Source organism: Puccinia triticina, chromosome 8A (genome assembly GCF_026914185.1).
Source record: "Puccinia triticina chromosome 8A, complete sequence".
In the NCBI taxonomy this organism is placed as follows: domain Eukaryota; kingdom Fungi; phylum Basidiomycota; class Pucciniomycetes; order Pucciniales; family Pucciniaceae; genus Puccinia; species Puccinia triticina.
Genome location: NC_070565.1, coordinates 2038610 through 2063575, shown reverse-complemented (window position 1 = coordinate 2063575; position 24966 = coordinate 2038610). Strand labels below are relative to the sequence as shown.

Genomic DNA, 24966 nt, shown 5'->3' with positions numbered 1-24966 from the left:
ATTTGTTCTGCCAGTGTTATAGAAAATAAATTTGAGAAATTGTAAGAAGAAGAGAATGTAATCTCTGGGAGATGGATACACAATTCCCACCAGCATCCGTAATATTTAAGCCTTTGGTGACTGGGAATAAATAGTGCAGATGTGCTACTTCAAGATGCACAAAAATCCTGGAACTCGGCAAGGAAGTGTAGAAACCAGCCGCAATTGGGATATGTGGCTGATACAGGAAGAGCTGGACCAATATAGGGGGGTGCAAAAAAAACCCTGGCATCATATCCTCATTCTCATACATTTTTGGTTACTACCCCCCTTGTCCCCCAAAAAACTTCATACAATTGGGGTGAGTACCTTATCCGCCAAATTTCCCATTCATACATTGTGGGGTGCCTATGTTTTTTGTTTTTTGACCAAAAATTCATACATTTTTGTTACTGTGTTCCATAGGGGCTTTCCTGGGTCCTCCGGGAACGCAAGCTTTCTCAGAACTGCTGTATCTCAGCTCAACAAGCTCCTTGACCTGATTATTGAGGAGGAGGATGGTGTTATCGTGGAAGGGCGCGTCGACGCACTTTTTCAAAAGTGACACCAACACCCATAATCTCTAACCTAAAGAGCCAGCAATTCAATAGGCCCCAAAGGATCCACAACGTGCAAGCACTGTAGCCTTGAATCATTGCGTGTATCCTGCTTTTGAGAGGCCATTTTTCCAAAATTTACTCCACATAAACAGATGGTGATAGAGAAAATCTGAGTAGACTGCAGAGAACATGATAAAAATGTAGAAAATTGTGGTCCAGACCTGCAGAGGGGCTAGGGGTCGAGCTATTCAAAAAGTGGAAAAGGCTCTCTCGCCGCCAACCACAGTGGAGCTCCCACCAGGGAGAGTTGTGTTAAGTTAAAAGTTCATGACAGCAGAAACAAAAACGCTCCGGTTTTTCCCTCTACTTCGACGCTGTTCGGCTGCCCGGGAGGTTGGTGTCTGGGTAGCCGGATGCTGCTTGTCTTCCCGAAGTAAGGCTCGAGTTTCATTCCGGTTATTGCCTTCTACAATGCTGGTTTACGAAGGCAGGGCTCTAAATGTGGCCAGCGTCAGCCAGAATGACGGGTGAGGTCTGGTGGGATGACATGGTACTCACATTCAAACGGACCAAATCCACATCACAACATACCGCGCCGGCCTCTCGACCACTCGGCTGGAGAGGTGGATCACAGGCTTGAAACAAGTGACCGGTCACACTCCTGGCTTTGCGCAACGACTTTCCACTATTTGAACCATCGACAGACAAAATAGCTGGTAAATCGGAGTGAAGAGGTTGACTGCGATCAAGATTGGAAAATGTCACCCACTTAGGATTGATGGGCCGAGGCCATTTCTTACGCAGAAGCATTTGGGCTTACTCGCCTCGCATGTGACCTCCGCTGCAACTGTGAGATCGCAAACCGCAGCAAAAAAAGGGATTGCGAGCTTGAAAAATTGCATGTTGGACTGTAGCGAAATGAGGCAGGAATTGGAGATTTTGCTTTTTTTTAGGGAAATCGGAGGTTGATTAATGGAGGGGCGGGGAGAGGTAGAGCCCAAGAGCGGCGCCCTTGTAGATTTCAAGCCGGAGAAATGCCTGTGCCGGCACACATGAACGTACAGACACGCCATGCTGCAAAGTAAATGCGTACAGCAAGGTCACTGTCCAGCACTGCAGACAGCTGCAGACACATAGGGAATGGCTTGAGCCGAGGCGCATGTATTCCATTTTCTGCGTACAGATAATACGGGGCTGGTGCGAATTTAGGGGTGGCCAAGAGCTAAGAAAAGGCAACAAAAACGCACCGCCGGGGTGTGCACATCGGCCACTTTCTGGGGACCCATCCCGGGGCCGGCAAGCAAGCCTGCCGGGGAGGGATGCTGCTGCTCAGCCCCGCGGCGGAGGAATCAAGGATGTGAACCTGCCAATCTGGTTGTCGGCGCCACCCCCCATGGCGCGCCTAGGTGCGCCCGCCCCGCACCCGCGCACCCAGGCGCGCACTTTTTCTGAAAATGTGGGTCGGCGCGCACCCAGAGAGACTAATTTTGTCAGGAGCTGGCAAAGAGTTTAAAACATGTCCCAGAAGCATCAATAATGGAATTTGAATCCCTGATAGCCCTGTGAATCAAATTTCAGAGTATTTAACTCAAGTGGAAAGTAAAGAGTGAGGGCTAACTGAGACTTGCCGAGGCTTGATGAGGCTGTCATCCTTACTCGTCTCTTTGTAGGTGGTCTTCAACCTTCTGCTTGTTTATTCCTTCAACAAGCCAAATCTGCTTTAATCCGCCAACTAGAACCTTGCCTGCTGCACCCAATTGGTCAAAGCCGTCTGTTTCCCATGGGCCAAAATGGGCTGGCTTCCTGATGTCCAACTCCAAAATGTGTGATACAGACATTTACTCCAGGTTGGAGCCATTCAAACAATGCTTTTGCAAAAAGAGAAGAGCAAGCAAAAAAACTGGAAAAGAAAACTCCAAGTATGAAAACATGAACCTATACAACTACTTCCTTAAGCTCCAGCCAAGCTGGAAGCATTTGAAGAAGACATTTTTGACCAAGATCAAGCTCAGAATGAGGTGCTCCTCTCACAGGAAGATGCCTTCATGGATACACTGTTTGACTTTGATTTGTTGGAACACTTTCCTCAGCTAAAATGGGATTAAGAGTTTGTTGATGTTGATGTGATTAATACCAACCCCAATGAGGATTCAAACTGGAACCCCAAAGATGTCATGTGCTGATCTACTTGAAAATTTGTCTCCTTGTCTTACATAAATATGTATTTACATATTTACTTCACAATTTTATAGATTTTATGATTTTACAAAAAACCGCTCGGCGCCCCGGCGCCCCTTGGCGCCCCCAGCCAAAGGCGCCAGCTGCTGGCATTTTTGAGGCGCCGTCTGGCGCGCACTTTTTCAAAAGTGGTGCCGACAACCATACCTGCCAACAAGGAACACATCACGTCAGCACAGGCGCGGCACAGCTACATCCCGGGGCCGATGGAGCGCCCGGAGGGCGACCAGGTTGCGCCCCTGGGACCCTGCAAGTCAATGACCGCAACGGTGGCGCTCAATCTCGACATGTCCCAGGGGCGCACCACCGTGACGCACCTGAGGTGTCACAAAACGTCCCCGTTGCGCAATCTGTGTTAGAGTAGTGGCAGAAGATTCAAGTAGATACAAGATTACAAAAACTACATAGTCCATAATCATGTATTTAGATCTCAAACCTACACCACGGATGAAGATTTCAGGCCCCGTTTGGCAGCAATCATGTTATGTGATGTTGTGCACTTACCTAATGTGATGCACATCACTCTTGAATTTCATATCTTTCAACATAACACGAGTGTTTGGCTGCCACTCGCGTCATACAGCTTGCCTACATAACAAGCTCCATGGCCGGTAAACGCCGGCCATCGAGCGTACATACCGGCAAGGCCAATCAAGTGTTTAACTCCTCTTGACAATGGCCGGTACACGGTCATCGAAGGGAATACAGAGTCCCTTTTGGGGAACACATAGTCCCATTGATGACCATTGGTCATTGATGGGAATACATGGTCCCTTGGATGACCAATGGTCATCGAGGAGAATATGTACACAGTCCCTTCAATGACCGATGGTCATCAAGGAGAATACATAGTCCCTTCAATGACCAATTGTGTTGGATCAGTCATCAATCTCAATGACTGTTTCCATCAATTGGAGTGTGTACTCCGCTCAGTGACCGGTACAAAGTCTGTAGCGGCCATTGAGGTGAGTAACAGAGGTGGAGTTGGGGGTGTGTTTTGTAAGGGTGCCGATATCACCCCAAATACACCCCCAGGGGTACTATATCAGAAATGGCGGGGATGATGAGGAGTGATGAGGAAACTCGTGATGACCCTCATAACTCCTCAAATCTGCCAAATATGCAAGTGATACAATATGGGCCTTGGTGAGGCCCGGTTATAGAAAAGCAGTGGTTATTACATAACATCACTGCTGCCAAACTGGGCCTCAAGTTTCCATCCAGAAAATTTACTGGATGGCACAAAAACCCAAAAAATCAATTGGATTCATTCTGGTATGGTCAAAGGACCAAAAACTGATCAGAATGCTTCTGGTATGGTCAAAGGAACAGAATCATTCCAATCGCAATTTGGGTTAAACCCAAACCCAAAAAAAACCTTCCAAATTGGAACAAAGTCAAAATTGATTTGACTTCATTCCAGGAAACAGACCATTCTGGTTTTTTTCCTGGATTTTCCCCGGAATATTTTTGAATGTGGCTGACCACACCTCACAGAAGGAGGCTGATATACGTCAAACAATGCACCCATCCCACACTGCATCTAGCGCACACTACAGGCATGTAGCTTTTGCTGCGGGATGCAGCGTCACCCTGTCGTTGCAAGCCCGCGTGACTGCACAAGTAGGCGCAGTCACTGCGGCCGCAAACCCAATTGCAACGTCAGGTGACACTGCGGGCCGCAACAACACCTATTTGCCCGTAGTGGCAGTTGGCAAGGAGCTTCGGTGGGATTGATCAGCAAGATGTTGCATGTTCAAACCCCTCTTTTGTCTACCTCACTTGCCCCCATCTTATTTTGAGCCTTCCAAAGCCTGGGACAGCCGTAACCATTCCAAATTGCAAGCAAAAGCAATTCGGACAAGCGTTGGGAATCCAAAATTTATTTGGATTGCCTTCCAGTAGGGTTCCTAGAATTTTCCAGTGGAAACGCCGACTTTCTGGCCACGGTTTCCCCTTGCAGGCAGTTGGGCCAAAGTCATTTTGGGTGCTGATCAAAATCATTCCAAAAAGCTTCACCCGTGGTGTAGCTGGTGATGCTCCGGGGGATTCACCAGGTTAGGGTTGTGGATAGTACTTAACCTGGCCGATCCCACTCCGCCGTCCAATCTCTTTTCCTCACCGAGATTGGAGACGGGATTTGTCAGTGCCTTGAAGCCATTTGGGCCCCATTGGCCTGAAGTTTGGATAAAAAGTTGACATGTTTGCAGGTCAATTATCTCAAGCTTTCAGGGTGGTTCAGTATTAAGAAACTGCCTACTCACCCCACAAGCTGACCGCGACGGGACTGTATTGTCCAGGTTATTAGCTATTTCTATATTTCTTCTTTATGCAATCAACTGAGATTTGAGACGGGATTCGTCAGTGCCGACAAGCTGACTGCGACGGGACTGTATCGTCCAGTGCCGAAAAGCTGACCGCGACGGGACTGTATCATCCAGTTTCCCATTTGCTACGGTATCTTAAAGGTTAAAAGCCCGCTTTTCTGTGCGCTGCGTCGTCTCCCTGCATCTCCCTCCGGTTGTTTGATGAATTTTATTGATAAGAAGAAGCAAAGATTGAAGGAGATTGGAGACAGGATTTTTCAGTGAAAAAAAAAAAAAAAAAAAAAAACGCCGCCAGATGTCCCTCCTATCTACTGACAAGGAACACAATCTTCCGAGGACCATCAAGCAAGCCCTGGCTGCGCCAGACGGAAGCTTATGGCGTGAGGCGGCGGGGTATGAGATGCTGAAGTTCGATCAGCTGGAGGTATGGATCCCAACCAATGTACCCAAAGGCTGTAAGGCGTTGGGGGCACGTTGGGTTTTCTAAATCAAAAGAAAACCTGACGAATTGGTCGACAAATACCGCACACACTACGTGGCTAAAGGATTCAATCAACAGATGGGTCTTGATTATAACAAAACCTATGCACCCACAGCATCCTTGAACACACTCCAACTGCTCATCTCTCTGGCAATCTCAAACAAATTCCCAACGGCCACCTTTGATGTGAGCTCCACTTACCTCTACAGCCCTATTGAGGAAGAGGTGTATATACAACCTCCAGTTGAGATCACTCCCTCACTCAAGGGTAAGGTAATGTGTCTCAAAAAGGCTCTTTGAGTCTTTACGGTACCTGTCAGCCTTAGAGTCATCACAGCTGACCTAAAGTCTGCCTTTATCTACTTATTACATATAAATTACTTTATATCATTTCCATCTTAAGAGATATCATTGTTCTGACTTCATATTCTGTTTCCTCATGCAATTTTAACCCTATTTACAACTTACCAATTCCTTGTAACTCTACTCCTTCCCTGAGTTCTTGAGTTGAGATGCGCATGCGCAGTTGTGACGTGTCAGCGCTACCAGGCACGCCAAACCACATGTACATATGTAATTACATAAGCAAACTATGAAAATTTTTGAAGTCAGGATCCCCCTTGCCTGAGGAGGATCTACAGACTTCAGACCACCCAGAACCACGCCGTAGATAACCCAGGATCACCCCACAAGAGGATACCACGCTCCCAGTACACCTACCGTCACAGGCGCCTAGGTTATTGACAGTAGGTATACTCTTCTTTTGAACCTTGATTATCCAGAGTGATTTCTCTTTGTCTCTTGATTGCTTCTCTTTATTGCTTTCACATCAACCCTGCTCAAGATCAAAGGTTACTCTGTTAATCCTAGACTCAGTCTAAAAATCAGAGCAGATTAGTATTACTTATCCGTGTCCCCCCACCGTCTCTTTTGTGCGCGCAGAGGCTGTAGCCCCTGTTGGTCTGGTACAGCTGTCCTTATCACTTTTCCAGGTGATTCAAGTTGACTTTTGAGGATCCTCCTATAAGGAGTAGATAGACCCCCTCCAGATCATAAATATCTCTTTCTTTCTCTCTTTCTTTCCCTTTCTCTTTTACTCACTGTTTGTAGTTCTTTATCCCAAGAAATACAACCAGTGTCCCCCATTTTTTCTTGTGTCCTGTAGCCACTATAGAGGCTCAGGCTCACAATTGGGGGCCTCATTGGGAAATATTCTCCCCTTTTCATACTTCTAGACTGCTTAAAAGCCAAGGACTGATCATCCAGATTAAAACTAAAACTAAAAATTCAAAAATTCAAAAAATTTACAAAAAACTACTTCTACATATTCTTCTAACACTCTAATTGCTTTCAAACAACTCTAAACTGGTTCTAAATTGATAAAATATCTAACTGAACCCTTGAAAAAAAAAATTACGTCTATTGTGCTTGTGAAAGTGCAGAACCGCAACTCTTCCGCAGATCTTTTTATCCCTTCGTCGGACTTATCTTCACTTGGATCCCCTGTACCGTTGAATCAAGAAGAGATATCAAAAATCGGAGTAGGCTCAAAAGATTCCTCTCCTTCCGAAGCATAATTGCCGATAGTGACCGTAAGCTGTAACTCAACGCTGCAGGATAGTGCAGAGGAAGAAAACTACAAAGACAGAATCATAGCTACCCCGCAAAACGGTAACTTGATTAGTAGTACGTCGTGGACGCCCATAGCTACAACTACATACCCAAAAGTCCGTCGCAAAAAGTTCACAGCCGCTGTCAATATAGCCGACTGGACGTCTGAACCTCCAGCTAAGACCAAAGCTAAGGAAAAGAAGAAGAAAGTCTCTTCTACTACGCGTAAAAGCCGCAGACTTTCCGCTAAAGCTCAAGCTTCAGGTATTTTTCTTATCTTTATTTCTTTATTTCTTTATTTCTGAATAAATAAAATATAAAAACAAAAAAAAACTAATAATAACTCCTACATAAAATGCCCCTCCATCTTAGAAATGGAAGAGACCTCTCAGCAGAGCAGAGACTCCGATACCAACTCAGCCCCGCAGCCGAGGAGAGGCTTCGAAGAGCTAGAATCAGCTTTGCCTCCGCTGGGAGAGGATTTTCTTCAATTCCCCCAGGAGGAAAACTTGCCGCCGGACACGGGAATTCCCCCAGCTCTCTACAATCCGAGGGAAACTTCCCTAGCTCTGGCGTCGAACAGGTCCACACTGGTGCCGAGACCCGTCGAGAGGGAACAAATGATCCCGCCAGACAGCTTTCAAACGACGAATCCGCAGCCCCCCCAGCCTACCAACCAAGAAGGCTTGAGGCCGGGGACTTCACCGGACTTGGCCCTTCATCTGTTTGCTCCGACCCAACCACCGGTCCAACAGCCGGCAGAAACGCACGCCCCAATGGAGATCATCCAGGAAGAGAGCGAAATAGCAAGCTTAGTGAACCTATTCAACAACCAATTCGATTTATTCGTCAGAGCCCGGGAGTCCCAGAACGTGAGGACCATGCGGATGATTCTCTCTCAAGCCGCGACCACGCAGGACTTGATAGAGGAGTTAGTAGGGCGGGAGGATTCTTTGCGCCTATTTCAGGAATGGATTCCTCGCGCAGAACTGAACAACTTGGAGCGGTCTCTGTACAACAGACCTCCAATAGAGCAACCCCCGCCAATGTACGCTCCTCCAACAACCATGACAGCTCCTCCTACCACGACGAGCATGGCTTTGGCGCCGCACCCCAACCACAGGCTCCCAATAGCCTCTCCTACGCCGGCGCCTATGCCACTCCAACAGCCAGACCAGCACTCCCAGGCGCATACGCATCAGCAAGGCCAGAGGGCCCTTCCGCCGCCGCCGCAGCAGCCAGTAGCTACACGCCCGCAAGCTTCTATACACCACGGTGGGAACCAAGCACCGCGCCACCACCCGTATCAACATCCCAACGCGCAGTACCATCAACATCAACCCCATTATCAACAATGGGACGGTCAAGCCGCGCACCGACAGCACCGATACTGTCCTCATTGCATCCAAAGAACACTCATGTCTTCTTGATAGTGGAGCTTCTTGTTCAATCATCAGCAACAGATTGCTAGATTCCATAATACCAGAATGGGAAAACAAACTCATGCCAATCAACCATGCTAAATTCCACAGCTGTAGTGACCAATTACAGCCAATGTGCATAATAGAAATGGCTTTGATTTTTCCTCACACTAGAGGTTAAGTAAGAATTCTAGCAGAATTTGTAGTTATGAAAAATGCAAGAATAAATTACCTTATACTTGGAAATGATTACATGTCTCTGTATGGTTTTGATATCACAAACAGTAAAGAGAGATTCTTTACCATTGGCAATGAGAACAAGAGGAAGAAATTCAGTTTTAAATCTCATCATCTGGAGAGAATGAGTCCTTCCAATGAAATTTCTGCCAACGGTGGGCCGCTACGCTACACTACGCTACAGGGCCACTTAGCGTTAGCGTAGCGGCAAAAAGCGCCCGCCCATTTTGAGTAGCATTAGCGCGCTGTTAGCGCCGCTACGCTGCGCTACGTTTCAGCGGCGCTAACAGGGCACCAATTGTTTGTTAGTGTTAGCGCGCCGCTACAGTCACTACGCTACGCTACGCTGCGCTACAGCGCTTTTAGCGGAAAAAAAGGCCTTTTTTTCAGCTAAAAGCACTGTGGTGCACCGTAGCGCGCGCTCTTTTGCGCCCTGCGTGTGTAGCGTTAGCGCAATTGCGCGCATCTGCGCTAACGCTACGCTAACAGCTAAATTAGCTGCGCACCCTTTGCGCGTAGCATTAGCGCAGAGAAGTTGCAATCCGCTAACGCTACGCTAAAATTTAGCGGAATTCCGCTACGCTACGCCACACTAACGCTACGGTTAGCGTAGCTGGCCCACCGTTGTTTCTGCTGTAAAGAAGTCACATCCCCAACTGCAGCAATTTATTGTGGAGGAACTCTGTGGAGCCAAATTCAGTGATAAACTGACCATTGAGCAGAAAGAGAAGCTGTTTGAAGTCCTCTATAATAACAAACTTGCCTTCTCCAACACCAACCAGCCCCTTGGTGCCATTAAAGGCCATGAAGTTCACCTCAATCTGACAACTGAAAGGCCTTATCCTCCTCTTCTCAGAAGACCACCTTATCCTGCCAGCCCCAAAAGCAGAGAAGCTCTTGAGCAACATATTGAAGAGCTAGTAGAACTGAATGTTCTAAGAAAGGTTGGCCATAATGAAGTAGTTGAGATCACCACTCCTGTAATCATTGCCTGGCATAATGGGAAGTCCAGAATGGTAGGAGATTTCAGAGCTTTAAACTCCTACACTGCTTCAGACAGATATCCCATTCCCAAAATCAGTGAGACTCTGAACAACCTAGCCAAAGCTAAATTTCTGACTAGCATGGATGTACTCGAAGGTTTTCACCAGAATGTCATTGCAGAAGATTCCAGACACCTGCTCAGGATTATTATGCACAAAGGAATCTATGAATATCTCAGAATGCCCTTTGGAATCAAGAATGCCCCCTCCCATTTCCAGAGGATGATGGAAATTGAGTTCAGAAAAGAAATTGATGAGAAGTGGGTCATTATCTACATTGATGATATCATCATTATGTCCAATACTTGGGAAGAACACCTCACTAGGATAGACAGGATACTTAAAGTTGTCATCAATATGAATATGAAAATATCCCTGAAGAAGTGTAACTTTGGATTTGATTAAATCAAAGCTCTAGGCCATCTTGTTTCTGGAATTGCTATAGGAATCACCAGGAAAAATCAGTAGTCATTAGATGACAACTGACATGACGCCTGCTCCAGCTGGCTATCCAGCCTCTAGTGCAATTTTCACCAGCTGCTCCTCAGCTTTGTCCCAGGCACAGCTGCTGCTCAGCCTTGGCCCATGCCCAGCTGCTGCTCAGCCTTGGCCCGGGCCCAGCTGCCCCTCAGTTTTGGCACAGGACAAGCCACTGCTCAGCCTTTGCCTGAGCAAGAAAGGGCATTGATAAACACACACCCGTCCCCCGGGGGCACACCCACGCCCACACCCTTTGAAAAGGGCGTGTGGGACCGCACGCCCTTTATCAAGGGCGTGCATGCCCCTGTATGGGCGTGCAAGGGCGTGCACGACCCCACATAGGCGTGCACTATGCCTGCTCGCCGGGAGCCCCTCGGCGGGCAGGTGCAAGTATACCTGCTCACCGAGAGCCCCTCGGCGGGCAGGTACAGATCCCACCTCGCCGAGAGCCTCTCAGAGAGCAGGTATACATGCACCTGCCCGCTGAGGGGCTCTTGGTGAGCAGGCTCGGCGGGTAGGTGTATGTATCCCTGCTCGCCGAGAGCCTTGCCTGCTCGCCGAGAGGGATAACTCTTGGCGAGCAGGTATACAAACACCTGCTTGCCAAGGGCGCCTCGGCGGGCAGGTGCATGTATACCTGCTCGCCGAGAGAAATCCTTGGCGAGCAGGCATACAGATCCCACCTGGCCGAGAGCCTCTCGGCGAGCAGGTATACATACACCTGCCCACCGAGCCTGCTCACCGAGAGGCCCTCGGCGGGCAGGTGCATGTATACCTGCTCGCCAAGAGAAATCCTCGGCGAGCAGGCATACAGATTCCACCTCGCCGAGAGCCTCTCCGCAAGAAGGTATACATAAACCTGCCCACCGAGAGCCCCTCGGCGGGCAGGTGCATGTATACCTGCTCGCCGAGAGAAATCCTCGGCGAGCAGGCATACAGATCCCACCTCGCCAAGAGCCTCTCGGCGAGCAGGTATACTTGCACCTGCCCGCCGAGGGGCCCTTAGCGAGCAGGCTCGGCGGGCAGGTGTTTGTATACCTGCTCGCAGAGAGTTATCCCTCTCGGCGAGCAGGCAAGGCTCTCGGCGAGCGGGGATATGTATGCCTGCTCGCCGAGAGGTGTATGCCTGCTCGCCGAGAGGTGTATGCCTGCTCGCCGACGATTTCTCTCGGCGAGCAGGTATACATGCACCTGCCCGCCGAGGGGCTCTCCGTGAGCAGGCTCAGTGGGCAGGTGTATGTATACCTGCTCGCCGAGAGGCTCTCGGCGAGGTGGGATCTCTATGCCTCGCCGAGAGGCTCTCGGCGAGGTGGGATCTGTATGCCTGCTCGCCGAGGATTTCTCTCGTCAAGCAGGTATACATGCACCTGCCCGCCGAGGGCCTCTCGGTGAGCAGGCTCGGCGGGCAGGTGTTTGTATACCTGCTCGCCGAGAGTTATCCTTCTCGGCGAGCAGGCAAGGCTCTCGGCGAGCAGGGATACATAAACCTACCCGCCGAGCCTGCTCACCGAGAGCCCCTCGGCGAGCAGGTGCATGTATACCTGCTCTCCGAGAGGCTCTCGGCGAGGTGGGTGGGATCTGTACCTGCCCGCCGAGGGGCTCTTAGCGAGCAGGTATACTTGCACCTGCCCGCCGAGGGGCTCCCGGCGAGCAGGCACGGTGTGGGGGTGTGCACGCCCTCGCACGCCCATATAGGGGCGTGCACGCCCTTTGACTCGCACGCCCTTGATACAGGGCATGCGGTCCCACGCGCCCTTTTCGAAGGGTGTGGGCGTGGGCGTGCCCCCGGGGGACGGGTGTGCATTTATCAACGCCCGTTCTTGCTCAGGCAAAGGCTGAGCAGTGGCTTGTCCTGTGCCAAGACTGAGGGGCAGCTGGGCCTGGGCCAAGGCTAAGCAGCAGCTGGGCCTGGGTCAAGGCTAAGCAGCAGCTGGGCCAAGGTTTAGCAGCAGCTGTGCCTGGGACAAAGCTGAGGAGCAGCCTGTGAAAATTCTAGAGGCTTCAGCTGTGCCAAAATGGGCACTGAGCTGTGTGCCAGCCAGCCCTGCACTAGCAGATGGAGTAGCTTGGGAGCTGAAACCAGAGCTGTGTTATGTCAGTTTTCATCAACTGACTACTTTTTTTTCCTGGTGAATAGATCAGAATAAAGTGGCTGCTGTCCTCCAAAAGCCTGTGCCCAGTAGTAGGAAAGAAATGCAATCTTTTCTTGGTTTTGCTGGTTACTACAGACAGCACATTGAGAAGTTTGCAGAGATAGCAAAGCCTCTTACTGAGCTTACCAGGATAGATGTCATATATGAGATGACTCATCACAGGATAGTGGCCTACAACTTGTTGAAAGAGAAACTGACTACAGCTCCCTTACTATTGTTCCCTGACTGGGCCCATCCTTTCACACTCTATGTAGATGCTAGCATGACTGGTCTAGGTGCTGCTTTACACCAAGTTCAAATCATTGATGGAGTAAGGAAAGAAGGACCCATTGTTTTCATATCCAGACAATTGAAGGACAGTGAAACTGGATATGGTGCTAGTCAACTTGAATGCTTGTGTCTAGTATGGGCCTTAGAAAAACTCCATTACTACTTGGATGGCAGTGTTTTTCATGTTGTAACTGACTGCACAGCTTTGAGATCCTTGTTGAACATGAAGATGCCCAATAGACACATGCTCAGGTGGCAGATTGCTATCCAGGAATACAGAGGCAATATGAACATAATCCACAGAGATGGGAACATTCACAAGAATGCAGATGGACTTAGCAGATGGGCTTTGCCAAATGATCCTAGTAACCCTGCTTATGACCCAGAAGACAAAGATGATGATAGATTCCCCATCATGGGCATCCATGTCTCTACTTTCAAGAATGAGTTCTTTGACTCTGTAAAAGAAGGTTACAAACAAGATAAAAACAATGTTATCTTGTCTGAGCTTTTGTTGAAAGATGCTAAAGATTCCCAGCTGAAAAACTCTCTGCAAGATCCTTGGAGAAAGCTATATGATGAAGGAAGATTCTCTCTATTTGATGGCCTCATCTACTTCAGAGAAAAACATAATTCTCTCCTAGTCCTAGCTGACAAAGAAAGCATCAACACCATCTTACATGAATGCCACAACAGTGTCTACTCTGGTCATCTTTCTGAAGACAGGAATTTGGAGAAAGTAGCTGATACTGCCTGGTGGGATAACTGGAGACAAGACACTGATGAATATTGCTCTTCCTGTGATAGATGCCAGAAAGCCAATAAAGCCACAGGCAAGAGATTTGGACTGCTCATGAAAATTGAGGAACCTTCAAAGCCATGGGATGTAATTAACATGGATTGGGTAACTTCCTTGTCTCCTGGAGGATCTGCTAGTTTCAATGCTTGCCTGGTGATAGTAGACAGATACTCCAAGACCCCCATATTTTTGCCCTTCTTCAAAGATGATTCTGCCATGGACACTGCCATACTGTTTTGGAACAGAGTGATGTTTAGAACTGGTATCCCCAGAATCATCATCTCTGACAGAGATCCCAAATTCACATCTGAATTCTGGACTGGCTTGCACAGCATGCTAGGAACAAAACTCTCCTTTTCTACTGCTTACCACCCCCAGACTGATGGTCTAGCTGAAAGAATGATCCAGACACTTGAGGATATGCTCAGGAGATTTTGTGCCTATGGGCTGGAATTCAAAGACAATGATGGATACACCCATGACTGGGTCTCACTTCTACCAATTCTTGAGCTAGCCTACTGCACCAGTATACATTCAACCACTGGGAAACCTCCTGCCATCATGGAGAAAGGCTGGATCCCAAATTTTCCTAGAAATTTCTTGGAACAAGACTCTGTAGACATTCATCCTACTGCCCTTGCCTATGGAAAGATCTTTGAGAAAGCAAGGAAACATGCTGAAAAATGCATAACAGAATCTACCTCTTACAACAAAGAGAGATGGGACAAGACTCATAAAGAACCATCATTCCAAGTTGGTGACAAAGTCCTGATATCCACAGCAAACTTCAACAACTTGTCTGGCCCCAAGAAGATGAGAGACTCCTTTGCTGGACCATTCCTGGTGAAAGCTTTACATGGAAAAAATGCTGTAGAGTTAATACTGACTGAAGATTTCAGCAGAAAACATCCTACATTCCCTGTCAGCCTAGTGAAGCCATGGAAAGACCCCAATCCAGATAAGTTTCCCCTAAGACAGAAGGTTAAAGTTGTCATTCCCCCCATGGAGAAGACCCCCCAGAGTAAAGTCATACAGAAGATTCTCAGAGAGAAAAGATTGAGAGTAGAAAACAGAGATGTGATGATGTACTTAGCTAGATACAAAGGTATGAGTGCTGATCATGATGAATGGCTCCTAGAGAAGGACATTCCAGACTCTGCTATCCTTCTCAGGAAGTTCAGAAGTGAGAAGAGGTCTACCCCTATGGTTTAATTTCCTACAGAAATCCAACCTTTTTGGTGGTAGAGAATGTCAGCCTTAGAGTCAACACAGCTGACCTAAAGTCTGCCTTTTTTCTACTTTTTACATATGAATTACTTCATATCTTTTTCATATTAAGAGATATCCTTTTTTTGACTTCATATTATGTTTCCTTATGCAATTTTAACCCTAGTTAAAACTTACCAATCCTCTGTAACTCTACTCCTTCCCTGAGTTCTTGAGTTGTGGCGCGCATGCACAGTTGTGACGTGTCAGCGCTACCAGGTGCGCCAAACCACATGTACATATGTAATTACATAAGCAAAATGTGAAAATTTTCGAAGTCAGGATCCCCCTTGCCTGAGGAGGATCTACAGACTTCAGCAGACCAGAACCACACCTCCAGACAACCCAAGATCACCAGAACAAGGCCACTACACTCCCAGTATCACCAGCAGGAATATTGACAGTTAGTACCCTTTTCATTGAACCTTGATTATCTCAGAGGAGTTCCTCTCTGTCTCTTTGACTGCTTTCTCTCCTCTCTTGTTTGTTTCTCTCCTCTTTGATCACAGGTACATATACCTCTAGACATCTACGCTCAAGGATCAAATCACTTCATATCCTTCTTTTTCTGTGGTTTTTGTCAGTAACAAACCACATAGCTTTCCCTTTAAAGAACCTTGACTATCCACAGAGAAGTCTAAAAAATTGTGGCTGATTAGACTTGTCTAATTCAGATACCTTCCACGTTTCCATTGTGAGAAGAGGCTGTTGCAATCTCTGGCACAGCTTGGCAGCACTCCCTTAAGGAGTGGCATTGCTAGTAGATGTTAGTTCCCACCTACAGGTCAACAGAACCTTGAATATCATCTCTCAGATCATCTCTTTCTCTCTCTCTCTTTTTCTCTTACTGTGTGTTATTTCTTTATCCCAAGAAATCCAAGCAGTGCCCACCCATTTTTCTTGTGTCCTGCTGTCACATAAGAGACACAGGCTCACACTCTGTCACTGATGATGTTCTTGAATAGTCCTGTCCATGAAATCACTTGTTGCCAAATCATTATGGCTGTGTCCATAGCTGTATCATCTTTATGACATGGTAGAAATATAGGTGTTTTACTAAATCTGTCCACAATGACTAGACATGCATTATAGTTCTTCTTTCCTCCAGGTGGTAGTCCTGTAACCCAGTCCATGTTAACTGTTTCCCATGGTTTGTTGTTTCCACCAATTCCAGCATTGTCTCCCATTGCGCCTGCACACATCATTAAACCAGCGCTTGGCACAACCTTTGAAAAGAATATTGAGTCTTCCAGTAATGGAAGAATCACTAAAGAATTACTTAATTCAAAGTCTTCTTTGTACAAGTCAATTGTATCAATAAAGTCTAGATGGTCATATTCTCCTTCTCCTCTGAAGGATGGCCAGTCTTTGATGTTTGTTACATCTTTTCCTCCATCTTTATCTTTGTTTGAAAATGATGAGTTTGATTCCACTGTATCTGATTTAATGGGTACAATTGTTTTTAAATTTACAGGAGTTTCTGTGTTTTGAAATCTGGTGAAAGGATTGCCAGACATGTGTGGTGGAACTTCTCTAGTGTTATGTCTGACTGGAGTTTCTTCTGGGGTGGGTCTACTTGGAGTGTTGTCCATGTGTGGTACTTTCATTTGTTGATTTATTGTGTTGGATATATCTGCAAACCCTTCTAGAGTGTTAATCAAGGAGGTCAAGGTTTGACTTTTCTTCATTGCATTTTGAGCTGCAAAGCTAACATCTCCTTCCTAATTTAAACATAAGGTTTCATGGTTTGTCTGTGGCTCACAAGCCATGATTCTCTTATATTTTCTGGTGAACCAGTTGGCACCAGGAACAAATTTGTCCTTTTGGTAAATAATAATAAGTCTACATCTCCATGCTGGGGTTCCATATTTCTGTTTTATAGCATCTTTCCAAAAGGACCAAGGTTTGTCTCTAACCATGTATCTGAAACTTGAAAACCATGCATGGGCTACTCTGGTAGAAATGTTGTTCAATTTGGAGGTAATAACAATATCCTCAATCCTAGAACTTGTTGAATTGCATCTGATCTAAGGAACTCGTGATCACTGTTATCCTTTGAGCTTGGAACTTCAGAAAGAGGCCGACCAGATGGGATACCCTGAGCTTGATCGTGAGGTGCAAATAAAATATTTAATCTGTTGAAGTACACCTGCTTTGAGTGATGAGTTTGAAGGTTGAGGTCTTGCAAATGGCCGCTGGATGTCAGGATAGTCGGATTCTTGGTTCAAATCCGAGATAGTTTTTTGAGAGATGAAGTCAGTTGACAGTGGTTACCAAACAAGAGCTTTCGGAAACGGCAGTCGTATCTGTTTTGATCAGTAGCCTGGCTGTCTTGTTGGATAGAAGAGCGTCGGGGGCCGGAGGAGTGGTAGATCTGAAAGCTCAGGCGTAGGTAAGCTTGGAGGGGGCTACAGACACTAAAAGGCGAGCTACCCAACAAATCCTAGTTCTTGGATTTATAAAAAAAATCAATAGGCTACTGACTCTTGATCTCGGATTGGCAGAGGGCCTTCGAAACGGAGAATACATCCTCTAAGTCACGGTTTGAACGACAGTTTGGAGGGGGTTTTTTGATGATCACATCAAGACTTTCCTCCTTGTCCTCTTCCCTTCCTCGGCTTTGTATGTTTGGAAGAGGGTTGGCGGTATTGTCTTTCCCGGATCTAGTATCAACCATGTTGCTGTTAGGTGCTAGTGTTCTTCTGTAATTTCAGACTTGGGTCAGGCTACTGTCTTGACTCACTTTTCAAGAGATTCAAGGCATCTTCCTCTGGATTGAAGTCCGTCTCAATGATCCTGGCAAATAACTTAGATGGGTGCGGTCGTTTCTTGTCTTGAAATGGCTGAGTAAGGGATCTGAGTGAGGCTGTGCGTTTGGCTTTTTTGGTGCTCGCTACTTCCTTTGACTTGGCGTCCGGTTTCTTTGTTTTAGTTTCTTTAGCGGATTTGCTTGGATTGGTCGCTTCCCTACAAAAGAGCTGGAAGCTAAATGCCAACCCAGAGGCACAAGGTTGGGAGGCAAGATACTCTGATTGTTTTGCTCAAACAGGTGGAAGAAAGCTCCTCTTTCCTGATAAGAGTGGTAAATTTCACTAGTATTTCCATTTGTAGTTTTCATGTATTGGTGATTGTTCTAGTCTTATTTGAATAAATATTGTGATTATTCCTCTCTAGTATTTTTTAAATAAACACTGTTTTTAATTTCTTGTCCTTATTATTTCTGGCAGCTCTGAGAGTTTGTGTCATCAAACATGACAAATTGTGCGCTGGTAGGGAGCATGTCTATTTTGGAGCTGCACCCCTCATATCTCATGTTCTGATGGCACACTAATTCCACAAACCTTACAGCGCAGAGGAGTTACAGTCTTGAAATATCCCTGAAAATTGTAGACTGTTTGGGTGTGTAACACAAAGGTTACACAGTTAGCAGTCATTTCCTACTAAGCATTCGGCACGCCCCTTATGTGTCATGTTCTGATGGAACAATAATGCCAGAAATTCTATATCACAGATTTTATGCTGTCTTAAGATATCCCTGAAATTTGTGGACATTTTGGGTTTGTAAGGCAAAAGTTACACAGTCAGCAGTTATTTTCCTACTAATTTTGGCGCACATCCCTTATATCTCATTTTCTGATGGGACAATACTGCTAAAACGTTCAGTATTGTCTTTTTATGTATGTTTCTCTGTGCTCTCAAATTTCTAAGCATGTGGTAGGTGGGAGAAAGAAGTCATGGTTGTTCATGAATAAGCAAAAATATTCATAAAAATTAGTGGGGACGACTCCCAAAATAAAATTATTTTGGGTTGACGACTCCCAAAAAAGCTGTACCCAAAAAAAGGGTCTAAGTCTACGTCAAGCGCTGGTCGAAAAATAGTCGCGCAGACGTATGGGAGTCGTTTTCCCAAAAGTTGGGAGTCGTTTTTCCAAGACCCTACTTATATACATAAGCACATATGCTTTTACCCTAGTTTCAGTGACAAAACTGAGGTGTTTTGTATAGTTTGGAGCATCCACCCTTGTCTCTGTAAACCCGCTTGGTAAGGCAGATTTACGGAGTATGTAAGGGATTTTACACCCCCGTGCCCTCTTTAGGGCTCTTTAGCTAAATGGTTGTTCAGTAAATCTTTAAGGCTTGCTAGATTTACCCACCACTAAAGAGCCTCCATAAGGAAGATTTTGCAGAGCCTACATAATCCTACATAGCTGCATATGTATAACCCTCACCCCCCCCCCCACCCTCCGGGCCTCCACAAACAAAAAAAAACTTGGATGACCCGTCATCAATAGACCGGGATGTACATAACAACCATCAACAGGAGGACCGGTGTGGAGTTCTGGCGCGTACTCAGGGTCAAGACACTAGGAAAAAGGCCTCAAGACCATCAAGACCTTCAATCTTGACGGCGCGGCGCGCACGACACTCTCAAGACTTTTTTCAGGCTCCTGCTCTCATTTCTCCCCTCTTTCCTTTCTTTTCCTTTCTTTCCCTTTCTCTTCTTTCTTTCTTTTCTTTTGTTTGTTTGGTTTTGTTTTGATTCCCTCATTGATTTTTCTTTTTATACATGTTTTTTCTTTTCTGTTTCTTCTTGGCGCGCGTTGGAAGGGTTGGTTTTTGTTTTGTGATGTTGTTTGTTTGTCTCTTTGGTTTTGGTGTGGAGGTTGTTTCTCTTGGGTTGTTCTTTTGTTTCATCTTCTCATCTTAGTTGTAGAGGCGCGGCGGGCACAAGGGCTTGTCGCGCGGCATGTCGCGGGCCTGACTCCAAGTTCAGTCAAACTTGGAGGAGGGATCCGCATGGTATCCACCTCTGAACCACGAGGAATATCATCAATTCTGAGTTTTTGAGCCTATTGATCCCGGATCATGTCGATCCATCCCCGCATCCTTTTGAGTTCTGAGTACCCGGAGCTTCCTGAGTTTTCTTTCTTTTGATCACTACCGGAATTTTCCGACGAACACGCCGGCTTCCCTCTGAGTTCCTCTTTCCTGATCTTTTCTGACCAACAAAAACCGCCGAGGGTATTCCAGCCCCTCGTTCCCTTTCAATAAATCCCCCCCCACCGCTATCACATCTTTCGACCCGTACCCAATACTTCTCGCAGGATCACCAACAAGGGCAGCGCTCAAGCACCATCCCCTGAACAGACTGCCTCGGCTCAGACCCAACAGGAGTCCATATTTGTTCCCCCGAGCCGGGATCAAACCAGCGACCTCAAAATTTAGTCTTGACTCAGGATTTCCAGACAGACTGGTGGTCAGAGGCTGGAATTCTTCCCCTTTTGTTTTTCTTTTCTTTGCTTTTTTTGGCGACTCTCACATTATCCAAAGGCGTTTCAGGATCCTCGTTTCAGGATCAAGACCGGAACGAAGCTTTTATTTTTCTTTTTTTTTTTATAGGCGTCTGCCACGGGGCATAGGGAAGACAAAAGTAAGTCCCCCATAGTAGCACCTCCGGGCATCTCTACAAGCGTCAAAAGCATTACCTGCCACGCTGTGAGCCTTCCCGTCGCGTCCGCCTCTTCTTGTTTAGATTCAGCCTGAAGGTCCTCAAGAGCAAGATGGCCGATCCCGTAACCGTCGAGGCCGTCAAGATTAAGCCTCCGCACGGCAAGAGCCTGAAGTTCGATGGGACGAACGTCGAACGCTTTTTACACCAGTATCAAGTCGCCGCTCGTCTAGACAAGGCCTCAGGGCAAGATATGGCTGAGCAGCTGTTTTTCTTTGTGGAAGATGCTCTCCTCGACGTCCTGGAGACCCTAGAAGGCTACGAGCCGCCGAACTGGCCCAAACTGAAGGCATCAATGCTGTCGTACTGGGGAGAGATTGACTCGGCGAAATTTACGGCTCAAGACATCAAAGCCTTGACGGAGGGATGGGTTGCGCGCGGAGGAGTTTATTCCGTTGAGGACTATCAGGCCTTTAGGAAGCATTGGGAGCCCATCCAAGCCTATCTTCTCGCCAAGGATCATACCGAGTCCGCGGAGGAGATCCGTAACGACTACTATCAGTCATTCTCGTTAGCGGTTCAGGATCGAATACGAGATCAGCTTCTTAAAGACAACACGATGATCACTACAGCTGATAACCGCTTCAAGTTACCAAAGTTCGAGGTTCTCAAGGCGGCAATCACTGAAGTAATGAGAAGGCAGACGGCACTGATTTTTGAAGATTCGAAGGCGTCGAAACCAGTGGCACCCGCGACTTTGGCTGAGGCAAATGGTATTATGCAGAGGATGGGAGAGGAGAAGCGCCCGAAGGCGGTAGCGGCCCCACCCAAGCCCGTTCCGACTATGGATGAGATGTCAAAAATGTTCGAGGCGTTCAAACAGAAGCTCGACCAGAAGCTGGCCTCGGTACCCGCTAAACCATCGCAGTCGCAGAATCCGCGGGGTCCAATGGTGTGCTTTTACTGTCACCGGGAGGGACACGGGACCGCTCGTTGTTTCGAGCTCCAGAAGGATAAGGATGACAACCTCGTGGAGCAGAAGGGCACGAATTTTTTCTTGCCGAACGGAGCGTTGATACCTTGGGACTCTACCAGACCAATTCGTCATGTAGTAGCGTCGTTTCAGCCTACTTGAGCTACTGCATGTCAGGCAGCGACGGAGCCCGTGGCAGGATTTAAAGTTGGTTGTGGTTCTCTTCAACCCTGGTACCCGCCAGCAGTGTTGTCTCAGTCATTCTCAGGAGCCTATGAGGCCGACCCCGCTGGCAGGAAGCGGCATGAAGACCCGAAGCTTTACAAGGCCCCAGCCGTTCCTCTTAGAGCATCTCCACCGCGGGAGCTAAATCAAGGGACTAAACCAAATTTAGCTCCCCAGATCCAATTTAGCTCCTCCACCGGAGGCGCTAAAGGCTACCCTAAAGTAGGAAAACCTCTCCGGGGAGCTAAACCGAGACCAGATTTAGGACACTATAGCACCTTACATAGCTCCTCTTGTCTTACATATCACAGCACTTTGCTGTGATACTGCACCCAACTTTTCCGCCACCACCCCCAATATCGCCAACTCATATCAACTGCCTCAAACACACCACCGCTCAATCAATCACCCAAAAAACCAACATCAATCAGGTTACACAAAATGCCGAGGAAGAAAAAAGCTGCTCAACCATCAAGTGATGATGATAATGAGGAGAATGAAAACAACAACCTTGGTATTTTTTTTCTTGCATCCTCTCAAGCTGTTGTAAATGATGCCACTGACAGCTTACCTTTTCCTTGTTTTTTCAAATTTATAGATGATATTGTTCCACTTGGCTCCCCTCGCGAAATTGAAGTTGTGAAGCCAGCGGAAAAAAAGAAAGCTCCGAACTATACCAAACCAGAAGACTTGGAGCTCTGTTGAGCCTGGGTTCAGGTATCCAAAGACCCTGCTATTGGAACAAATCAAGACGGGAACACCTTCTGGGAACGGATTTCAAAGGTGTACCATGAAACTAAACCAATACATGTTTGACCTCTCAGCAGCTTGAAGAAAAGATGGTGCAACAGCTTACAACCTCTGATCAACAAGTTCCGTGGTTTCATCCAACAGGTTGAGAATTTCAACCAAAGTGGCACATCTGCAGAGGAACAGTTGAATCAAGCTCTCCGCCTGTTCTCCGAGGACCAGAAAAGTCACTTTAAACACTTGCGCTGCTACAACCTCCTTGTCAAAAGTCCCAAATGGAGTGCTTACTGTATTGATAACAATAATAAGTCTGAGAATGCTAAACAAAAAAGAGCCAGAAGCCCAAGTAGCAAAGCACCTCAGTCAAATGCATTCGGATCAACACCGTCTCCGTCTGAACCTCTCACTGATTTTGAAGGTACTGCTACAAACCCGACTATCATTGAGCGACCTATTGGAAAGAAGAAAGCCAAGATCATCCAACAACTAGCAGGAAACAATAATGCTTGGAAAGATGGTGTAGTTGAGGCTCATTCCGAGATCGCCGCTGAATTGAAACGGTCAAACGAGATTTCCAAACAGCAAAATGAAATTCTCAAAGAAGATTCTCAGTCGCTCCAAATCCTCGCTCAGAACGCAGAAACAGTATCCCAAATTTCAATCATGAACCAGGATCTCTCTGGTCTTGACAACGATCAAAGGGAATTCTTTCAATTGAAGAGAAAGGAAATCCTCGACACTCTGTGAGGCAAATCAAGCAATCAATGACCAATCACTTTTTTATCACTCAGTCATTATTGTTTCCTTTTTTTCATTGTAGCTAAAACGCATTGAATAGAAAATAAATTTGCAGTTCTTTCATTTCAATTCTCCGTGAACAAGTTGCATTTCTCGGACAAGTGAGACTCAAATTTTTCAAAAAAAACACGTTTATATTTCTACGTTCATGGCTATGCTTGAGAGTGGAGAGAAATCTAGCCTTCATTCTCCTCTTGGCAACCTTTGACCTCCCACTGATGCTTGATGAGGTCTGCGCGTAGTTGAAAATGGGTTGCAGCATCCTTCATTGAATGGAAGTTTTCAATGAACTCAGAAAAAGAGATCCGACCATTTCTTACAACCTCAACTGAAGTAATAACAGCGGACGGATTTTGATCAAAGGGGTAAACTAAATAAGAATCTCGCTTGTCTTCCACTATCATGTTGTGGAGGATAATACAACACTTCATTATGTTGGTAAGATTGTGGTGTTTCCAGCCTCAAGCCGGCCAAGAAACAATAGCAAATCAAGATTGAAGCGCGCCAAAAGCTTGTTCAACGTCTTTCCGGCGTGCTTCTTGCATCTTCACGAAGTGTTTCTGGTCGGCTCCACAAGGCTGCGAGATTGTTTCAACAAACGTGGACCAGTCCGGATAGATGCCATCAGCAAGGTAGTAGCCTTGCTGATACTCATGTCCATTGATCGTGTATTGACATTGAGGTGCTTCACCGTTCAGCAGATTCTTGAAAAGTGGTGAGCTATCTAGAACATTGATGTCGTTGTGTGAACCTGGCATCCCAAAGTAGGCATGCCAGATCCATATGTCATGTGATGCAACAGCTTTGAGGATGACTGTTGGTTTCTGAGATGTGTAGAATGTCAGCTGGATCTGACATTCTATCAATAGAGATGAATATTTCTCACCTTTTCTTTGCCTTGAAACTCGCCAGCCCAACCCAATGGGCAGTTCTTCCACTCCCAGTGCATGCAGTCGAGAGATCCGAGCATTCCTGGGAATCCTTGCTTGGTACCAGTCGCGAGAAGCCGCTCCAAGTCGGCTACTGTCGGGTGTCGCAGATATTCTGATGAATAGATTGAAACAATGGTATTGCAAAACTTGTCCATGCTTTCTAGTGAAGCTGTCTCAGAAAGTTGAAGGTACTTGTTGTTGCAATCGCCAGCGCCTCCGTAGGCAAGCATCCACAAAGCAGCGGTGATTTTCACGATGGGCCGGATGCCCCATTTTCCCAAAGCGTCAGGACGATGCGTAAAATATTTGTCGTGTTCTTGAACAGCTTGCAAAATCTTCAAGAAAAGCGGGCGTGCCATTCGGAAACGGCGCCGGAAATCCACATCGTTGTAGAAAGGTTGTTCAGCAAAGTAATGCTTATGAAGATTCTGATAGGCTCCTTCAAAGTCACGAGGTCTATTGGGAAGCCTTCCAGGTTTTGATCCGCCATGTGAAGGAAAGATTCCAGCGTCGTTGTTGTCTTCATCGAGTAAAAGGAGAGAACTTTCAAGGACGGCATGGATTCTTTTTTGGGAGGCATTGATTCTTTGTCTGGAGCTGGCGATTATTTGCCTTCGTCGCAATAGTATCTGGAGTATGGCGGGGTTGATCATCTTGATGATTTGTCGTTGACAAGAAATCCAGCGCCCGGGAATGATGTTTTTTCGAGGTGTTGGTGTAGGGGGGGGGGGATTGGGGGGACCCTTTCACGCTTGTGAGGAGCTATCCTAGGACTTGGCGGTGCTGGATGGCTCTCTTTTGGGAAGCTAAAATTGCGCCGCAGTCGCGCGAGTTTCACATTTAGGTACTCGTTTAGTCCCTTGCGGTGGAGATGCTCTTAGCGCCGCAAAACGTCCGATCCGACGAGTTCCAACTTCGCCTGTTCCTGAAGAAAG

General features: G+C 46.8%; 1 protein-coding gene across 1 annotated transcript; it reads right to left on the bottom strand.

Annotated features, from left to right (window-relative positions):
- Window positions 1–1034: 1034 nt before the first annotated feature.
- PtA15_8A199 (uncharacterized protein) lies at window positions 1035–1388 on the bottom strand (the record flags this gene model as incomplete). Its single annotated transcript, XM_053171602.1, has 2 exons — window positions 1035–1073; window positions 1137–1388. 2 exons carry the CDS (start codon window positions 1386–1388, stop codon window positions 1035–1037), a joined length of 291 nt encoding a protein of 96 aa, XP_053022850.1.
- Between the last annotated feature and the right edge of the window lie 23578 nt (window positions 1389–24966).